The sequence below is a fragment of the Chelon labrosus genome (genome assembly GCF_963514085.1).
Source record: "Chelon labrosus genome assembly, chromosome: 11".
Taxonomy (NCBI): domain Eukaryota; kingdom Metazoa; phylum Chordata; class Actinopteri; order Mugiliformes; family Mugilidae; genus Chelon; species Chelon labrosus.
In genome coordinates, this window is record NC_140344.1 from 28170466 (window position 1) to 28186572 (window position 16107).

Genomic DNA, 16107 nt, shown 5'->3' on the forward strand with positions numbered 1-16107 from the left:
ATGGGGGGGAAGCAGAGCACGGCTGGGCGGCCCCGGGGTGCTTTTCCCGGCGTCTCTACGGATGACAGCGCGGTGCCACCCTCGGCCCACTTCGGTCACTACCGGCCGAGCGGCACCATGGGCCTGCGGAGCCGCTCGGTGAGCTCCGTGGCCGGGATGGGCATCGAGCACAGCCCCGCGGTGCCCTTCGGCTTCTACACCCCCAGGGGGACGGACTCGGATCGAGCCGGCGGGGGGTCAGGGGGCACTACCGCGGCCCCCCACGGTACCGGCTATCAGGACACTGGGGGCGGAGGGCACCACACGGACGGGGTGCTGTATCTGGGGTCCCGGGGGTCGCTGGCTGACACCTTGCCCCTGCACATCGCGCCCCGCTGGTTCAGCGCGCACAGCGGTAAGTGCGCACACGAACACACTCGGATTTTATTTTATTATTATTTTTTATATATATATATATAGGAGACGGATTAATCATCACAAACACTTTCCCACGGACGCTAGCTCCTGCTGCCACGCACCCACAACCACGCACACCTTGTTTACCTGCAGCTGCTGAGTGACACCAATGCGGTGCCATTAAATTCCACTGCGATAAAGGGAAGGGACGTGGAGCTCTGTATGTTTTCACTCAGATAACAGCAGGAAAAAAAAAAAAAAAAAAAGAGGCCACTGAACACATTTAGGTTATTTTTCTGCAGGAAATTGTGTGAAATTGAAGATAATGGAGGCTGGCTCGGTCAAACAGACACATGAAAGTGTTGTTAACAGGTCATTTTACAGCCCTGGGTGTGTGTGTGTGTGTGTGTCTGCCTTTGGATTTGGAGAATACAACGTCTGCATAGGTCATTCCTTGTTGTGTGAAATGACACTAATCAGCCTGTTGCCAAATCTGGCTGAGTCAATTAGCCCTGCGATTAGAGAGGAGGGAGGAGGGAGAGGGGGAGGAGGGGGGTAGGGAGGAAGGTGAGGAGGGTTGTTCATGTTTCTGTGACTGGATACACCTGCAGGTTTACAACATCGCTCATATTTACCCTGGAACCCTGAAACAAGCAGCTGAAATGCTGCAAAAAGGAAAATCAATAGTCAACAATTTTCATAAGTGATGAATTGTTTAAGTCGTTTGTAAGAAAAATGCCCAAAAAGTCTCTGGTGAATGTGAATATTTACTCATTTCCTGTTGTTTTGTTGTGATTATATTCCGAATTTGAGGGAAGTTGACGGCTGGTTAGACAGAAAATGACATTTGAATATGTTCAGTTAATAATTAAGATATCTTTCTGGTCTATTAATGAGGGGTTTTTCTGTGTACATATGTGGATAACTTGAAGGAACTGAAGGAAACAAAGAATTTAGCTCCTAAAGGTCCTATAAAAGATGAGGCTGCAAGATGGAGGATCTGTTCTTAAGCAGTGGCACAACATTTGCAACAAACATAAAAGAGACTCAAAAAGAGACACCAAGAAGCTGCAAAGAGACAGAAGATGTCTTTAAAGAAACATAAAACAACTATATGAATACAATATGACTAAAGAGGCACAAAACAATGTTATAAGGATGCACAGCAGCTACAAAACACCCCAAAGACACACAAAGCAGCTGCAAAGAGACACAGAATGTCTTTAAAGAAATGGAAAATTACTGGAAAGGGATGCACAATAGCTGCAAAGAAGAGCAAGATTGCTACAAAGAGACGCAAAATGTCCACAAAGAAGCGTAAAATGTCCATAAAGGAATGGAAATATGAATGAGACACAAAACAACTACAAAGGGATGCCAAACAGCTACAAAACAATATAAAATGGCTGTAATGAGATGCACAGTAGTAGTATGAAAAAAATGACCCAAAAATAGCTACAGAGAGGTGAAAAACATTTGAAAAGAAATGCAAAATGACCAGAAAGAGATGCAAACTGGCTAGTGGGTGTAAAACAACCATAAATAAACTTAAAATGACCATAAAAACAACCGCACCGAGGCTCAAAGGAACCTAAAGAAACACAAAACGACCATAAAGAAATGCAAAACAGTCGCAAGAAGTTTCAAAATTGCCACAACTTTGCTAAAGGGAGCAAAAAGGTGAGATTAGAAAGACACAAGTAACTCCAAAGGGATGCCAAATTACCACAATGAGACACAAAGTCACCATAAAGTGAGGCAAAATGGCTGTATTAAGATGCACATAGCAAAACAACCAAACACAAATAGGTCCTAAGTTACAAAGACACACAAAAGTACCATAAAGAATTGCAAAATTATTATATAGAGATGCAAAACAAATATAAAGGGATGCCAAACAGCTGCAAAACGAACACAATGAGAGTCAAATGACCACAAAGACACAAAAAGAAGTTAAAAACAATCACGTTTTAAGGATGAATCACCACAAGAAGACACGTAAGGCCTAGAAAGACATGAGACAGCTACAAAGAGACTCAAAACATCCATAAAGAATCGCAAAATAACCAGAAAGGGATGCCAAATAGCTACAATTTGCAAAATGACCCCAATGAGAAATAAGTAAACCAAAACAACCATAAAGAAGCATAAAAGCAACCACAAAAAGTTGCAAAACTGCTACAGATTTGCTAAAGGGAGCACAAAAAGATACAGAGCAGCTCCAAAGATACAGAGCAGCTCCAAAGATACACAAAATGTCCACAAAGAAACTTAAAACAACCATAAAGGAATGCAAAATAACTAGAAGACACGAAACAACTCCAAGCGACAGCTACTAGAAGACACAAAACATCCATAAAGAAATGCTAAATAACCAGAAAGGGATGCAAAATAGCTAAAATGATGTGCAAAACAACTATGATGATGCAAACTGACAATAAAGACACAGGGAAGGACCACAAATAAATGAAAACAGCTGCTAAGACAATAAGTAGCGCTTGCACAGTACACAATAACTGACCACTCTCTGAAAAAGTATTCCAACAAATTTGCATTTAATCAATTTACGTAAACCCACATGACATGTGGTTAGTGTCAGACACTTTGGGGCTTTGGGATCCAGCAAGCCTTCAGCTACATGCCCACAGCCGGTTCCACTGAATGTACTGAAACACTCAGCGGTTAAGTAATCGAGGAACATTACAAACACACTCCCCCATCTTTTCTTATGTCTTCTTTGCACACAGTAGGATCGGGCCGGTCCCCAGACTCTCATTACCAAAGCCCCGACCAGCTCACAGCAGGAGAAAAGCAAGTCGGACATCAACATCTCAGCTGTTTTTTATTTTTATTTTTTTATTTTTCCCTGCCTGCATTGCCTAGCGACTCTGGTGTGTGTTCATATCAGTTGCAGAAAACAAGGAGGAGGAGGAGAGTCAAAGGAAAACTGGAAAAACTGATGAAGATGCACATGACAGAAGGAGAGGCTTTAGAGATAGACAACAGAGAGAGAAAGGTGAAATCACAGAATTTAGAAATTTAGAGGGTTTACTGGGTTAAACATTAGGCTTAAGATCTTTTAATTATACACAGACTGAAATTTAATACGTGTTTCAACATCAATCTGTCCAGAAAAATTATTACTGAAGGGCAGAAGAGTTGGTGGGTCCCTCCCAAACAAAAATGCAAAACAACCAGGAAGGGATGCAGAATTGCTTCAAAGGTGTGGCGAGGCGCTTAAGTACCCCAATGAAAGTCGAATGGCTGTAAAGAGACACAAAGCAGCACAGAAGAGAGATAAAGGAGTTACAAAAAGACACAAAACAACAATAAAGAGATGGAAAATGACCAGAAGGGGATGCAGAATTGCCTTAAAGGTGTGGCAATGTGCCGCAATGAAACTCAAATGGCAGTAAGAAGACACAAAGCAGCTTCAAAGAGACATCAAACCACTACAGATACACAAAATGTCCTAAAAGGGATGCAAAATAGCTGGGCAAGGTGCTAAATTACCGCAATGTTACTCACACGACTGTAAAGGGACACAAAACAGCTCAGAAGCGAGCTGTTGCGAACTGTTAGAAAAAGACACAAAATACTGATAAAGGGATGCAAAATAGCAAAGCAAGGTGCCAAAACACCACAATGAAACTCAAATGACAGCAAAGATGCAAAATAACTAAACTGATGTGGAAAAGTACTTAAAATATTCAAATTAACAACAAGACAATCATAAATGGATGCAAACAGGCACAAAATATGCATAATGACAATATTAAGATGCAAAATGAGTACAAAGAAACTTAATTGAAAGCCAGAAGGGACAAGATGAACGACAGTTGTGTCATATTTTTAAAAAAGGTGACGCTTGTAACAACAGTAACCGAGCCAGGAAGGACATTAAACATCCATAAACATTATGAATTCAATGCCAGAGGCTTTAGAGTTGCTGCACACCTGAGCCTCAGGTGAGATCAGTATAAAAGATGAATGGGCCCATCAAGATGAGTGACAAGTGTTTGTGTTAGATGTTCACTGTTGAAGAGGACGGGACTGACAGTACTCATCAAGTCTGCAGCTTCAGTCTGGTCACCTGCGTTAGGGATTTTGTCGTGTCTGACGAGATACAGCCTAAAGCGTCTGATGAAGGTTGCTCCGACCAAAATGCCACTCCTCTAATGCCGCGATAAAACAGTGGTTGCTTTTGCCACTTCTCATCCATCCGGTCTTCTGCGCCGATTACTCAGCCTGACCTTTCATTTCACTCGTAACTCCTCTCGACTGTTGGGGAATGAGATTTCCGTGGGAACTTGGCTGCTGTGAGCTGCGTTCAAAAGCACAATAGAGTCATGTCAGAAAGTCGGCGTTTGTTTCGGTGAGACCACTGAGATGGGAAAGAACGGTTAGAGAAAGGAAACATCTGTAGTTGGTAAAAAAAAAAGTTTTCACTTTGTTGACTTGTCCAATTAGTTAAATTGTCGACATTATTGAGTTTAATAGATCGTAAATCTGTTAGAAATCGAGCTCTACACAAGAAACATGCTCAGTTTACTGAGTATGAAATCTACAAAATACTCATCAAACAGTCCAAGCAATCATTTTAAACGACTCAGCCTCGTTAGAAGAAAAGTTTAAAGCATCCACTTGAACCTGCCCTGACTGGAGATCTCCTTGGAATAGATCATTGATTACTGCTCTTCAGTAAGTTTAGTGTTTATCTAAACAGTTGGAGAACACAGCATGAAAAAAGTATAACTCATGTGTATGTAAACAAAAAAAAAGTGAACAAGGGCAACTGGGCTCGTAGGGTTTCTTGTGGGGTTGGGTTTATTGACTTTCTTGACTTGTAGTTGACTTGTAAGGGTTTCAAAGGCAATTGGCAAGGACAGCTGGACTTGTAGGACATACGAGTCAAGTCAAGAGCCCCCACAGATCCAAGATGGGGTCCAGGGTTTGTTGAAGAAGCTGTGAAACAAACCCTGGAGTTGTAGGCTATCTTCAGGAAAGATGCTCCTCTTTAAATCCCAACTCTCCACCATCAGTCTTTTAGAACTGAAGACTTGGATGAAACATCTTCAAGAAACTCTACAAGTCCAGTTGCCCTTGTTTCAGCTTGTTTTTGAATACTGCAGCTCTAAATTATACTTTAGTGGTTGTGTTCCCAACATGTTTTGACTCCCACTACACTTACTGAAGAGTTGAGCTTGTGATAAATGATCTGTTCCAATGGGATTTCCAGTCAGCGCAAGTGAACGTAGATGGTTTAAGCTTTACTTCTAACTCGGCTGAATCATTCAAAACTATTGCTACAACTGTTTGCTGAGCTGGATGGAATTTTATACACAATAAAAGACTTTCCCTTAGATGCCTTTGAGACAAGGTTTTCTTCAAGAAGCTCTATATGTCCAGTTGTCCTCGTTTCAGCTTGTCTGTTATGATGAACCATGACCTGGATGACTGAGAACCTCCACAGACGTTGAGCTGCAATGATTAGCATGCTCATACACATCCTCATGAATGGGGTAAAATTAATTAACCATATGTCTCTTACAGACTTTGAAGCTGTTATTGGACCAAACTGATTGAATTTTAATATTCATTTTGAAGCTTTTTCTTTTTGTGGAGACTCCAGAGAGAATGATGTCTCACAGCTTGCACTGTTGTTGTTTGAGAGATGATAGAAGACACATTCTATCAAGAACTAGTAGTAAAAGACAAGAAATAATCTTCTTCTTTGATTTTTGGTTTTGGTTTATGGCAGACCAACAAATAGCAAGATACCAATCCGGGCCGCGCTACCGACCGGAACATCCCTCGTTGTTAATGTACATTATCTCTTGTAGCAAGGGAATCTGTTACTTCTGGTACTTCCGCTACCTACGTTTTGAGAATTTTCGCCTCAACTTGGTGCTGACGTATCTGTAATTAAAACTGGACAAACATGGAAACTAATTTCTCCTTAGGGACAGTAAATGCATCCATCTATTCAACCAAATGCTCATTTAATTCTAAGAAGTGTTCTCTGGAGACACTGCTCCGTAAACACTTCCCTGTAAAATGTCTGTTTGCTCCACAGGTAAACGCCATGTTTACTGATGCGACACTGATAGTTGTTGGTGTGAAACTTTGCCATTTACCGAATTTATGAATGCTTTATCCATTAATTAATTTGTTAACATTTACTGAAACTGATGGAGTAGAATAGTTAAAGGTAGTGGATTAATGCTGCATTCCAGAAAGCTGGGATGTCAGATTTATCCCACTTAGAGTGTACCAGATCTCGGCCTCAAAGCGTTCCAGGAGAACCAAGTTGAACATAAAAAACAAACATGGCTGAACGCGATAAGATAATATTTGTTTTGACTCCGAAGTTACTGACAATGATCGAAATTGAGGTATCCCAAAGTTTTGCCACCAGCAATAGGTAATACACTTTTCTCTGTGCTGAAAGCACCTCCTCTCTTTTTGTCGGACTCATTTGTTGTTTGTTTTTTAACGTTGAAGGCTACACTTCATCTAATAACTTTACGCAGAGAGATTATAGCGACATATCATGGGAGGTCGGAAATTTCAGACCTCCCATTTCTCTGGAACGCAGCATAACTATTGAGCTAGCTTAAAATCCTAGTTAGCTAAAATTCAGCGGCAAATGCATGTAATTACAAAAGGTAAATAACTGACTGTCAAAATAGTTAAGAAACAGTTGTGTTTGGTTTATATTAACTGATAAAAGTTTTAAATAGTTAGCTAAAAGTCACTGAATCAGTTAGCCAAATGTAGCTCATCACGTGTATCTTGAAAGAATTAGCCGGAAGTAAAATATTGTAATATTATAAAATGTTGAAATACAGTGATTATTTAAAACTGAGATATACAATATTGAAATACAGAGTTAAAAACAGTACATGAACAATTAACATATTGAACTGGCTATTTTAAGAACAAGAAGTACTTCTTAGCTTGAGGCAATTGTTAAACTTTTTTAGCAAAGATTTGTTGAAATATGGTGGTTAACTAAAAGTGACAGAGCATTCAAATAGTTAACTGAAAGTATTTTCAATGAGATGAATTAGTTAGCCAAAGATAATTAATAAACTATTCACCCAAATGCTCGTTTAATCCTGAGAAGTATTCTCTGGGGACGTTGGTCGTTGTAAACACTTCCCTGTAAAATGGCTGTTTGTTGCACAGGTTCCTCTCTTTTGTTTAACATTGGGATGCCGGTGTCGTTGGAACAAGAGACAGAGAGGGAGTAAAGACAGACTCAGAATCCTCACCGCAAAGGGAGAACAGATTGTCTCTTTAAAATTCAGGGAAAGGCCGGCGGTGGTGCAGATGTGTGTGTTGATGAACCTCCATTCAAATGTTAAGAGATTCAGACTAATGTTAATCACGACGCGGACCACAAAGAGGCCTGCCACCGCATCTGTGATGTCGCCTCACGTCACGTCGCCTCACGTCACGTCTTCAGATTTACTCATTTAGACGCGCAGCGGCGTCTTCCTCCCGTCCATCTACGGTCTGTTTCCGGTGGAGGTCAAACGAGGTGGGCCGCGGTGAATGGCTGCTGCTGCTGGACGCATTCATTTTTACAAAAGCTTTATCCCACTGTACTTCTTCTAATGGCCACTATTCAGTAACAAGCTCCATAATTAAGCTGAATAGATAACTTCTTTTATGTTTTCAATTTAGAAACTAGGAGATCCTGCATCTAAATCTGACATTTGAAAGCAGTGACGCTAGCTGCTAGTACCCGGGGAAATTAGCTCTATTTTGTGTTGAATTCATTTGAAATTATCCCTGTCTGGGTGTAGTGGATATAAAAAAAATATGGCTTATGGAAGTTAAGGAACAGAAATCAAGATGTGTTCTTTTTTCTTTCTGCTTTGCTTTGATCTTATATATGAGAGGTGATTTTTAATTTCTTTGATTAATCCCAGTGTTTCACATCTGGCGTCAGTGAGAAGAAGAAAACAGACAGATGTAAGGCTGGAAAAGAGAGAGACAGAAGAAAAAACGTTGAAAGAAAAATTTTGTAATATTGAACAAAGATTCGCTAAATGTTGAAATATGGTGGTTAGCTAAAACTGATGGAACTTTACAATAGTTAGCTCAAAGTATTTGTGATGAGATAAATCAGTGAGCCAGAGATAAATGATTAACATTTGAAATAGAGAGATAAACTTTTGGAGTATTCAGCAAAATTGTGTGGATAAAATGTCAAAATAAAAAAAGGCCATAAAGAGTAGATAAACATTTAACATAGTTAGCGAAAAGTAGTGGATTCACATGTTGAATTTCGCTTAAAGTTACTTATAAAAGGTTGAAGTAGTTAGTTTGTAGTTTTATCTAATGACCTTTGATTAACAATAGAAGTTAGCTAGCTGGCTTGAAGTTTTAGCTAACTACCTTAGCAAGACAAAATTTGAAAAGTATGCTAAAAGAAGTGGCAAAACTATCAAGTTTGCGAAAAGTAGTGGATTCACATGTTGAATTTAGCTTTAAGTTACTTATAATTGTTGAGGTAGTCAACTAGTAGTGTTAGCCAACTACTTTTAATAAACAATATAAGCTAGCTAGCTAGCTCGTAGTTTTAGCTAACTACCTTAGCAAGACAAAATTTGAAATGTAGCGCTAAAAGAAGTGGCTAAACACTTAGTAAAAGTAGTGGATGCACATGCTGAATTTAGCTTAAAATAGCCAATACGAAGTTGCTATAGTTAGCAGTACACAGTTGAAGTTGTCAGCTATGTAACTGGTAAACAATTATACTATTTAGTAAAAAGTGTTAATGATAAAATCTTAAAATAACTTAAAGTAGCAAAGTGTTGAAACAGAAAGTGGATAGAGAATGTTAAATTTAGCTCAAAGTAGCTAACAAACAGTTGCTATAGTTAGCAGTAAACAGTTGATGTAGTTAGCTATCATCAGTTTATGATAAAATGTTAAAATAGCTAAAAGTATATAAACAATTGAAGTAGCTAAAAGGCTTTGTTAAACAATTAGCTCGCAATAAGTAAACCGCTGTAATATTTAGCAAAAGAGTTGTTGAGAAAATGCTGAAATACAGTCGTTAGCTGGAAGTAAGTGTTAAACCCTTAAAATAATAATAAAAGCAGAAGTTTAAAGTGAAAAAAAAATGTTGTTTATGATAATACAGTATGTTAAAATAGCTAACAAAAGCTAAAAGTGGATAAATGTTAGTGAACTGAAGGTAATTGGTAAACAACTGTGCAGCATTTTTGATGATGAAATGTTAAAAAAAACCTAAAAGTAAATAATGAAATCTAGAAATAGAAAGCTCAGAGTAGAAAACAACTGATGTAGTTAGCTAAAAGTCAGTGGTAAAAGTGGTGTACACTGTTAAATAGCTATAGATAAATGATAAAGTAACTGATAAATGCTAATGAATAAAATATCCAGCTTCTGTAAAGTCATTTAATGGACATTCTGACAATTCTAAAAGACAACACTGGTGTAGATGATGGTATTAACTGGTGTATAAGGTCTTCAACGCTTCAGATCAATAGGTTTTTGTTCATTTACTACAACAACAGACTTCCAGCCCGGTGATATACGGCAGTAGACAAAGAGATAGGTTAGATCCATCCCACCCCAAACACTAATAACTGACTTTTACAGTACGAGCCAATCCCTAAGCAAACCTTTGATCGTTATATATCCATCAGCCATCCACGGTCATCCCTCAGACCAGCGGGCCTACCCTCCGCCCTCCTGCCTCTTTATTGACACCGCCTGTCGATACAGCATCAGTGCTTAATCAATGCAGCGTTCGCGCTCGTTCTCTGACCAGCGCGTTTAAACCCTGGCCGACCTTGGCTGCAGATTCACCGGAGGTACCACCTTGCAAATGGGAAAGCATATTTAACACTTAATTACTTGGACAGAACAAGGGCAGAACAGAAAAGGATCAAAGTGATCGGAGGCCTCGGCAGACGCTTCACAAAATTTGCCAGCAGCCACGACCGGTCCGGTTTTAACAGGGATGAGCGGTGGTGACGGGTCGATGCGCGAATCAATTGTTCATTTCAACAATACCTTTAAGCGCGGGGAGTTGAATCATTTCATCGCTGGAGCTGAATCAGATTTGTAGATGAGTTAAGCCTCTGTAGTTAAAACAGAGTGAGCTCTCAGGACAAAGACGGCTCTTCAGTGCTGTCCTCCACCACGGTGGAAAACACTGTGAAGCAGTGTTCGGGCTTTTCTTTGGGGGAATTGGAACAAACTGTAAACACGGCACCGACATGTGATCAGCTTTTGAAATCCTCAGTCCTGGAGAATCATCGTCACTGTTCATTTAAAGTAGATCTTCATGTCAGCTGAAGGATTTAAAGCAACGGTTTTTATCTCAGCACTGTAGCTGCTGTGTCACTTTACACTTAAAACTTATGTGTGGACACCGATGTGTTTACACCGAATTCACTATAACTGAGGATGAGGCATAACATTATGACCACCTTCCTAATATTGTGTAGGTCTCCCTTGTGGTGACTCATCAGAGAATGGAGGGTGTCCTGTTGTTAGTGGGGGTCCTTTGAGGGGAGGGGCCTCTGTGGATCATCCCACAGATACTTGATCAGTTTGGGATCTAGTGAATTCGGAGGCCAGGTCAACACCTTGTGCTGTTCTTCATGTTTTTTTTTTTTAGTTGTTCCTAAAGTGTTTTTGTGTGTGTGTCTGTGTCAGGCTGCATCCTGCTGGGGATGGCTGCTGCCATCAAGGAGTGTCATTGCTATGGGGTGGGGGTGCCTGGTCTGGTCTAGGTGGGTGCTACATGTCTAAGTAACATCCACACCAATGAATGCCAGGTCCAGAAGTTTCCCACCAGAACAATGAACTGTCACAAGATGGTCGATGTTATTCACGTCTCCTGTCAGTGGTCATAATGTTGTGGCTGATGTGTTTGCAAATTAAATTAGAGACATATTAGGTGTAACAGTTGGATGGGTAACTGGTAAACAATGACTAAAAGATGATACTCAGCCTGTGGTAGCTGGTAAAGTGTCGTAATATTTAGCATCAGAGTCTCGTAGAGGAACATTTCTCAAGGTGACTTCAGGTGCTGCTACAGATTTGTCGAGCTGCCGTGTTTAGTTTTGATAAACTTCACACAGCACGTTTCAAACCAAACGAATTCCCTATCAGGTGAAGTAACACTGAGTCTGACATTGAGAAGAACTGACACGGCAAGCTAAAAGAAAAATAGTGCTTTTATATATTAAAGATGCAACGGGTTAGGGTTAGGATGCATTGATATTCATACATCAAGTCATTTATTGTTGCTTACGTTTAAGTTTTTTGAGTGTTTTCTACAATTTAAGCCGTGAATGATTGTTCCGTGATGTTAACACGAGCAGTCAGTGGTTAAAGAAGCATTAAAAGCAAAATGAAAGGTCTCCATCACACAACGATGACCTGCACCAGGTTAGAGGGCGAAGCAGTGACTCTCTTTTTACAACGCCGCACGTAATCTCCTCCCTCAGAGTTCACTCACCCGTCTGAGATACAAAGCAATTACTCAGCAAACCCCATCACTTCCTCTGTCTCCCCCCTCCCTCCCCCCCTCCCTCCCCTCTTTTTTGTCTCATGGGTGGATGTCTGCGTGCTATTGTTCTCAGATTACAGACACATAAGCAAATCTTCCACCTCTATACACCGCTGCCTTTTAATTTAAAACTTAGCTGGTGATAAAAAAAATAAAAAAGAAACAAGTCAGGCGCAGGGAACCGTTCGTTCCAACAATACATTAAATTAAAATAAAACATTATTAGATGCAGCTAGAAAAGTATAAAAACATCTTATTCCTGTTTACCCCAACGTTTATTCCAACTAATATAACAGATGTTAATTGGTCATATATAAATGGATGAAGGAAGAGCGGTTTTGAAGCTCAGCGTGGCGTCTCCGGCCGTCGCCATCTTGGCAGCGTCCTTACTTCAGCATAACTTTAATCCTTTATTTAAACTAAACAGGTGAGATATTAGCTATAAAGAGCAAAACTGTTTTTGTACCAGGCTGTAAACATGTTTATTTCTAAAGTTAGATATTTTAATGGAGGTCTATGGGGTCTGACTCACTTTTGGAGTCAGCCTCTAGTGGCCATTAGAGGAACTGTAGGTTTAGTTCATGCATTATTAAAAAGCAGTCTAAATAAACATAGTGTCATATCAGACACCATGCCGACTCCACCACTCAAACGTCAAACTTTAAAAAAGATTTTAGAAACTCAGACGTTGCCACTCGGTTAAACCAAAACCCTCTAGTGGTTCTAAAAGTTATAATGACATGGACAAAACATTTAACGGCAACACGACAGACCTCACTTCAGCCTCTGTAAACTGATTTTGTACCAAACATTTTTATTTCTGCTGTTAAGTTTCACATTTTAATGGAGGTGTATGGGGATTGACTTTCTGAACCAACCTCTAGTGGACACTGGAGGAACTGCAGGATTGGTTCACACACTATGAAATATAAAAAGTCTGAATAAACCAATGCTAATTTCTAATACCGTCCTGGCTCCACCACACAAATGCATAATTCAAGCCAAAGCCCTCTAGTGGTCATAGTAGTGATAACATTGACCTATATATTTTAACATGGAGGTCAATGGGGATTGACTCGCTGTTGGAGCCAGCCTCTAGTGGACATTAGAGGAACTGCATTGGCTAGCGATTGACTGAAATCTGCGAAACATGCACAGTTTTTATTTTTTTTTTACATAATATACAGTGAATCATATGATATTTAGCTGCCAATTATTATTTATCTTGAGCATGTTATGAAAGATATTATCATAAAAGTCTAAATATGGTGGAAATGGATGCTACCATGTTGTGCTAATTTCCACTAGAGTTTGTGTAGCAGTGACGTGGTATTGACTCCACTTGAGTGTGTTAAAAGACACTTTATTATTGTCTAAACAGAAATAATTACTAACCGCTAACCGTGTGTCTAGCATAGATAGAGGATAGATTCCTCTTAGATTGAATGTGGACGTCATTTGAGCTTCTAGTGCTTAGACTGCCAGAGTTTGGCTTCAGTTCTGAGGTACTGTGTTGTCCATTTTATATTTAAAGCCTGTAGCTATGACAATAATGCATTTTGGGTGCAACACATCGCTGCGATAAGAAGTCACTTCACTATCTGTATAAGAAGCGTCGATGCTGCCGTCACAGAAACAAGGAAAGGAGAGTCTGCAGGTTGAGTCTGGTGGAGAGAGAGAAAGATTAGACGCCCGAGGCCTGAAATAAGTCTTCCTCGCTGCATCATCATGTTTAGGATTTGGAGGGATGAATAGGCGCGTCCTACCAGACACAGATTATTGACAAGTGTGTAACGGCACCAGATATGCGCTCGGCAGCGGGGGGAACCGGCGCAGTGCCGCCTTCAAGCACGGGAATATTAAAAAACCAGTGCAGATCCTCCCACACATGCCTGCAGACGTGCACACAAACAAATAAATAAAGGATGCACGGCGAACACGCAGCCGGAGCGTCCATGCAGTCTGGTGTTGTGGCTGGATTTCACAGCTGAGGGTTTCAGGAACACGGGGATGGGAGAACATCTGTGCCGCTGTACTGTCTGGTTGCGGGATTCGAGAATATAGGTCAGCGCTGCAATTTATTTCTGTTTCCTCTCCCCCTCTCCTCCTGTCCCTCTCTCCCTCTCTCCCTCTCCGTCTCTCACACAGTCTCCCCATCTTTTCTTGTCTCTCTACTCCCTGTTAACTCAGCACACTGCTGCTCAGAGGAGGCGTACGAGGACACATACGTACGCCTCCTGCATACATACAAGGGCAGAGAATGAGATGACGAGGGAGTGAGAGTGTGAGGAGGCTACGTTTGGAGATGGGTTTTTATTTTGTTGTTGCCGTGACAACCACATAGCTTCCCACCGCTGCTGCACACGCACGACGTGACGCCGATCCAGGCATTTATAAAGCGACTGCGACGGGACTCTGATCTTTTGCCATAAACCAAATTCACGCCCCCCTGTAGCGTCAAAACGTGTTTTTCTGATTCTGCTTTTAACGCAGCTTGGCTCGCGTCAAAGAAGAAGAAGAAGAAGCAGCAAAACCATTTGTCTAACCATGTCTGCTGTAAAATGACGTGAGTCAGACAGCAGTTAGTAACTAGTGTGATGTAGATGTTTGGTGAGGTGGTAGTAGTTGATCATCTGAACAGAATCCATGGAGTCCACTCAGTCAAAGGCTGCAGCCAAACAGCAACAACAAACACTGAACGTTTAAAAGAAGAGAAAAGTTTCCTGGAGACAGCGTCAAGGAGAAACATCTTCCAGAGAGGGTTAGGGAGTTTATGGCAGCGTTGGATGACCAGAACATTTCTGGAGTAGAGAACACAAGGTACCAGCTACCCTCTCCACACTACATTAACTTTGACTGAAAGATTTATTGGACTGAATCCAGTCGACTCTAGGAGAAGACAAGGAAGACAAGGAAAGACTTTAGGACGCTACAGGAGACCAACTCTAGGAGAAGACAAGGAAGACAAGGAAAGACTTTAGGAAGCTACAGGAGACCAACTCTAGGACATTTAGGATCAGATCTGGAGTAGAGAAGGGATTTGATTATCGGCCGATATTAGTGCTGGTCTGATCCTAAATGTCCTAGAGTTTGTCTCCAGTAGCTTCCTAAAGTCTGTCCTTGTCCTTCTTGTCTTCTCCTAGAGTCGAATGGATTCAGTCAAAGTTAATGTAGTGTGGAGAGGGTAGCTCGTACCCTGGCTCCAGACTAAAGTTCTTCCACGAAGCAGACATGTCTAATCACATGTTTAATCACGGGATTTTTGCTTTTTCTTCTTAGATTTTCAGCAGCTTTGACGCTGACTGCCATTAAAACAGAAGAAGAAGACGTTGTGACGCTACATGGACGTGGTTTTGGTTTATGGCAGACCTAAAACAACTGTCTACAGTAGATCAGACTTGGCTGATCCTGTTAAAAGGGCATCCCTAATTTATTTAAAAATATTTTTGAAATCAACTGTTAGAATAAGGACTCCAGCTTCCTCCCGCTCTAATGTCCCAAGTTCAACTGGGCTTGTGGAGTTTCTTGAAGACATTTCATCCAAGTCTTCAGTTCTAATAAGTTGGTGGGGTTTAAATACGTCTTCAATAAGTCCAAGTGTCCTTGCTTCAGCTCGTTTATTGGATAAACAATGACCTGTACGACCGAGAACCTTCATTTAATGGATGAATATGGGACGAAGCTGCACTGTGGCTGCTGTTCAGAGTGACTTATATATATATCACTGTGTTGTTTACCGATCCCTGTCAGGCCCTCTGAGGTCTCTGGAGAGGACGGCTCTGAGGGGTTGATTGAGCATCGAGGGAGTCTCTTCTTAGCAAACATCCTAATTTAACCCCTGGTGATGTTGAGTTGTTCAGACCCAAAGCTGTGGCCCTGTCTTTTCTTCTCTCTCTCTCTGTGTAATTATACCTTTCCCTCTCTTCACTTCACGTCGAAGGTCGCATTAACTCCCTGTGCGACAAACAAAACATGTCTCTCACTTCTTTTCTCTACACCCCCAACATCCGTCCATCCGTCCTCTCCTCTCCTTTCTCCGGCACTCTCTCTCTCTCTCTCTCTCTCTTTTTTCTCTTGTTCAGTCCTGTTCCCATGGAAACTGCTGGTCTTTCCGGTAAAGGTAAGGCGAGTTTGTTGGCGAGAGT

At 41.0% G+C, this 16107-nt stretch overlaps 1 protein-coding gene across 1 annotated transcript in view; it reads left to right on the top strand.

Annotated features, from left to right (window-relative positions):
• Nucleotides 1-16107, top strand: part of znrf1 (zinc and ring finger 1) — a gene marked incomplete at both ends in the record, with an annotated part of 46250 nt that continues 30143 nt past the window's right edge. The window contains one exon of the mRNA XM_084556076.1: nt 1-394. Within this exon, the coding sequence (XP_084412202.1) occupies nt 1-394 (394 nt within the window). The remainder of the gene's footprint in view (nt 395-16107) is intronic.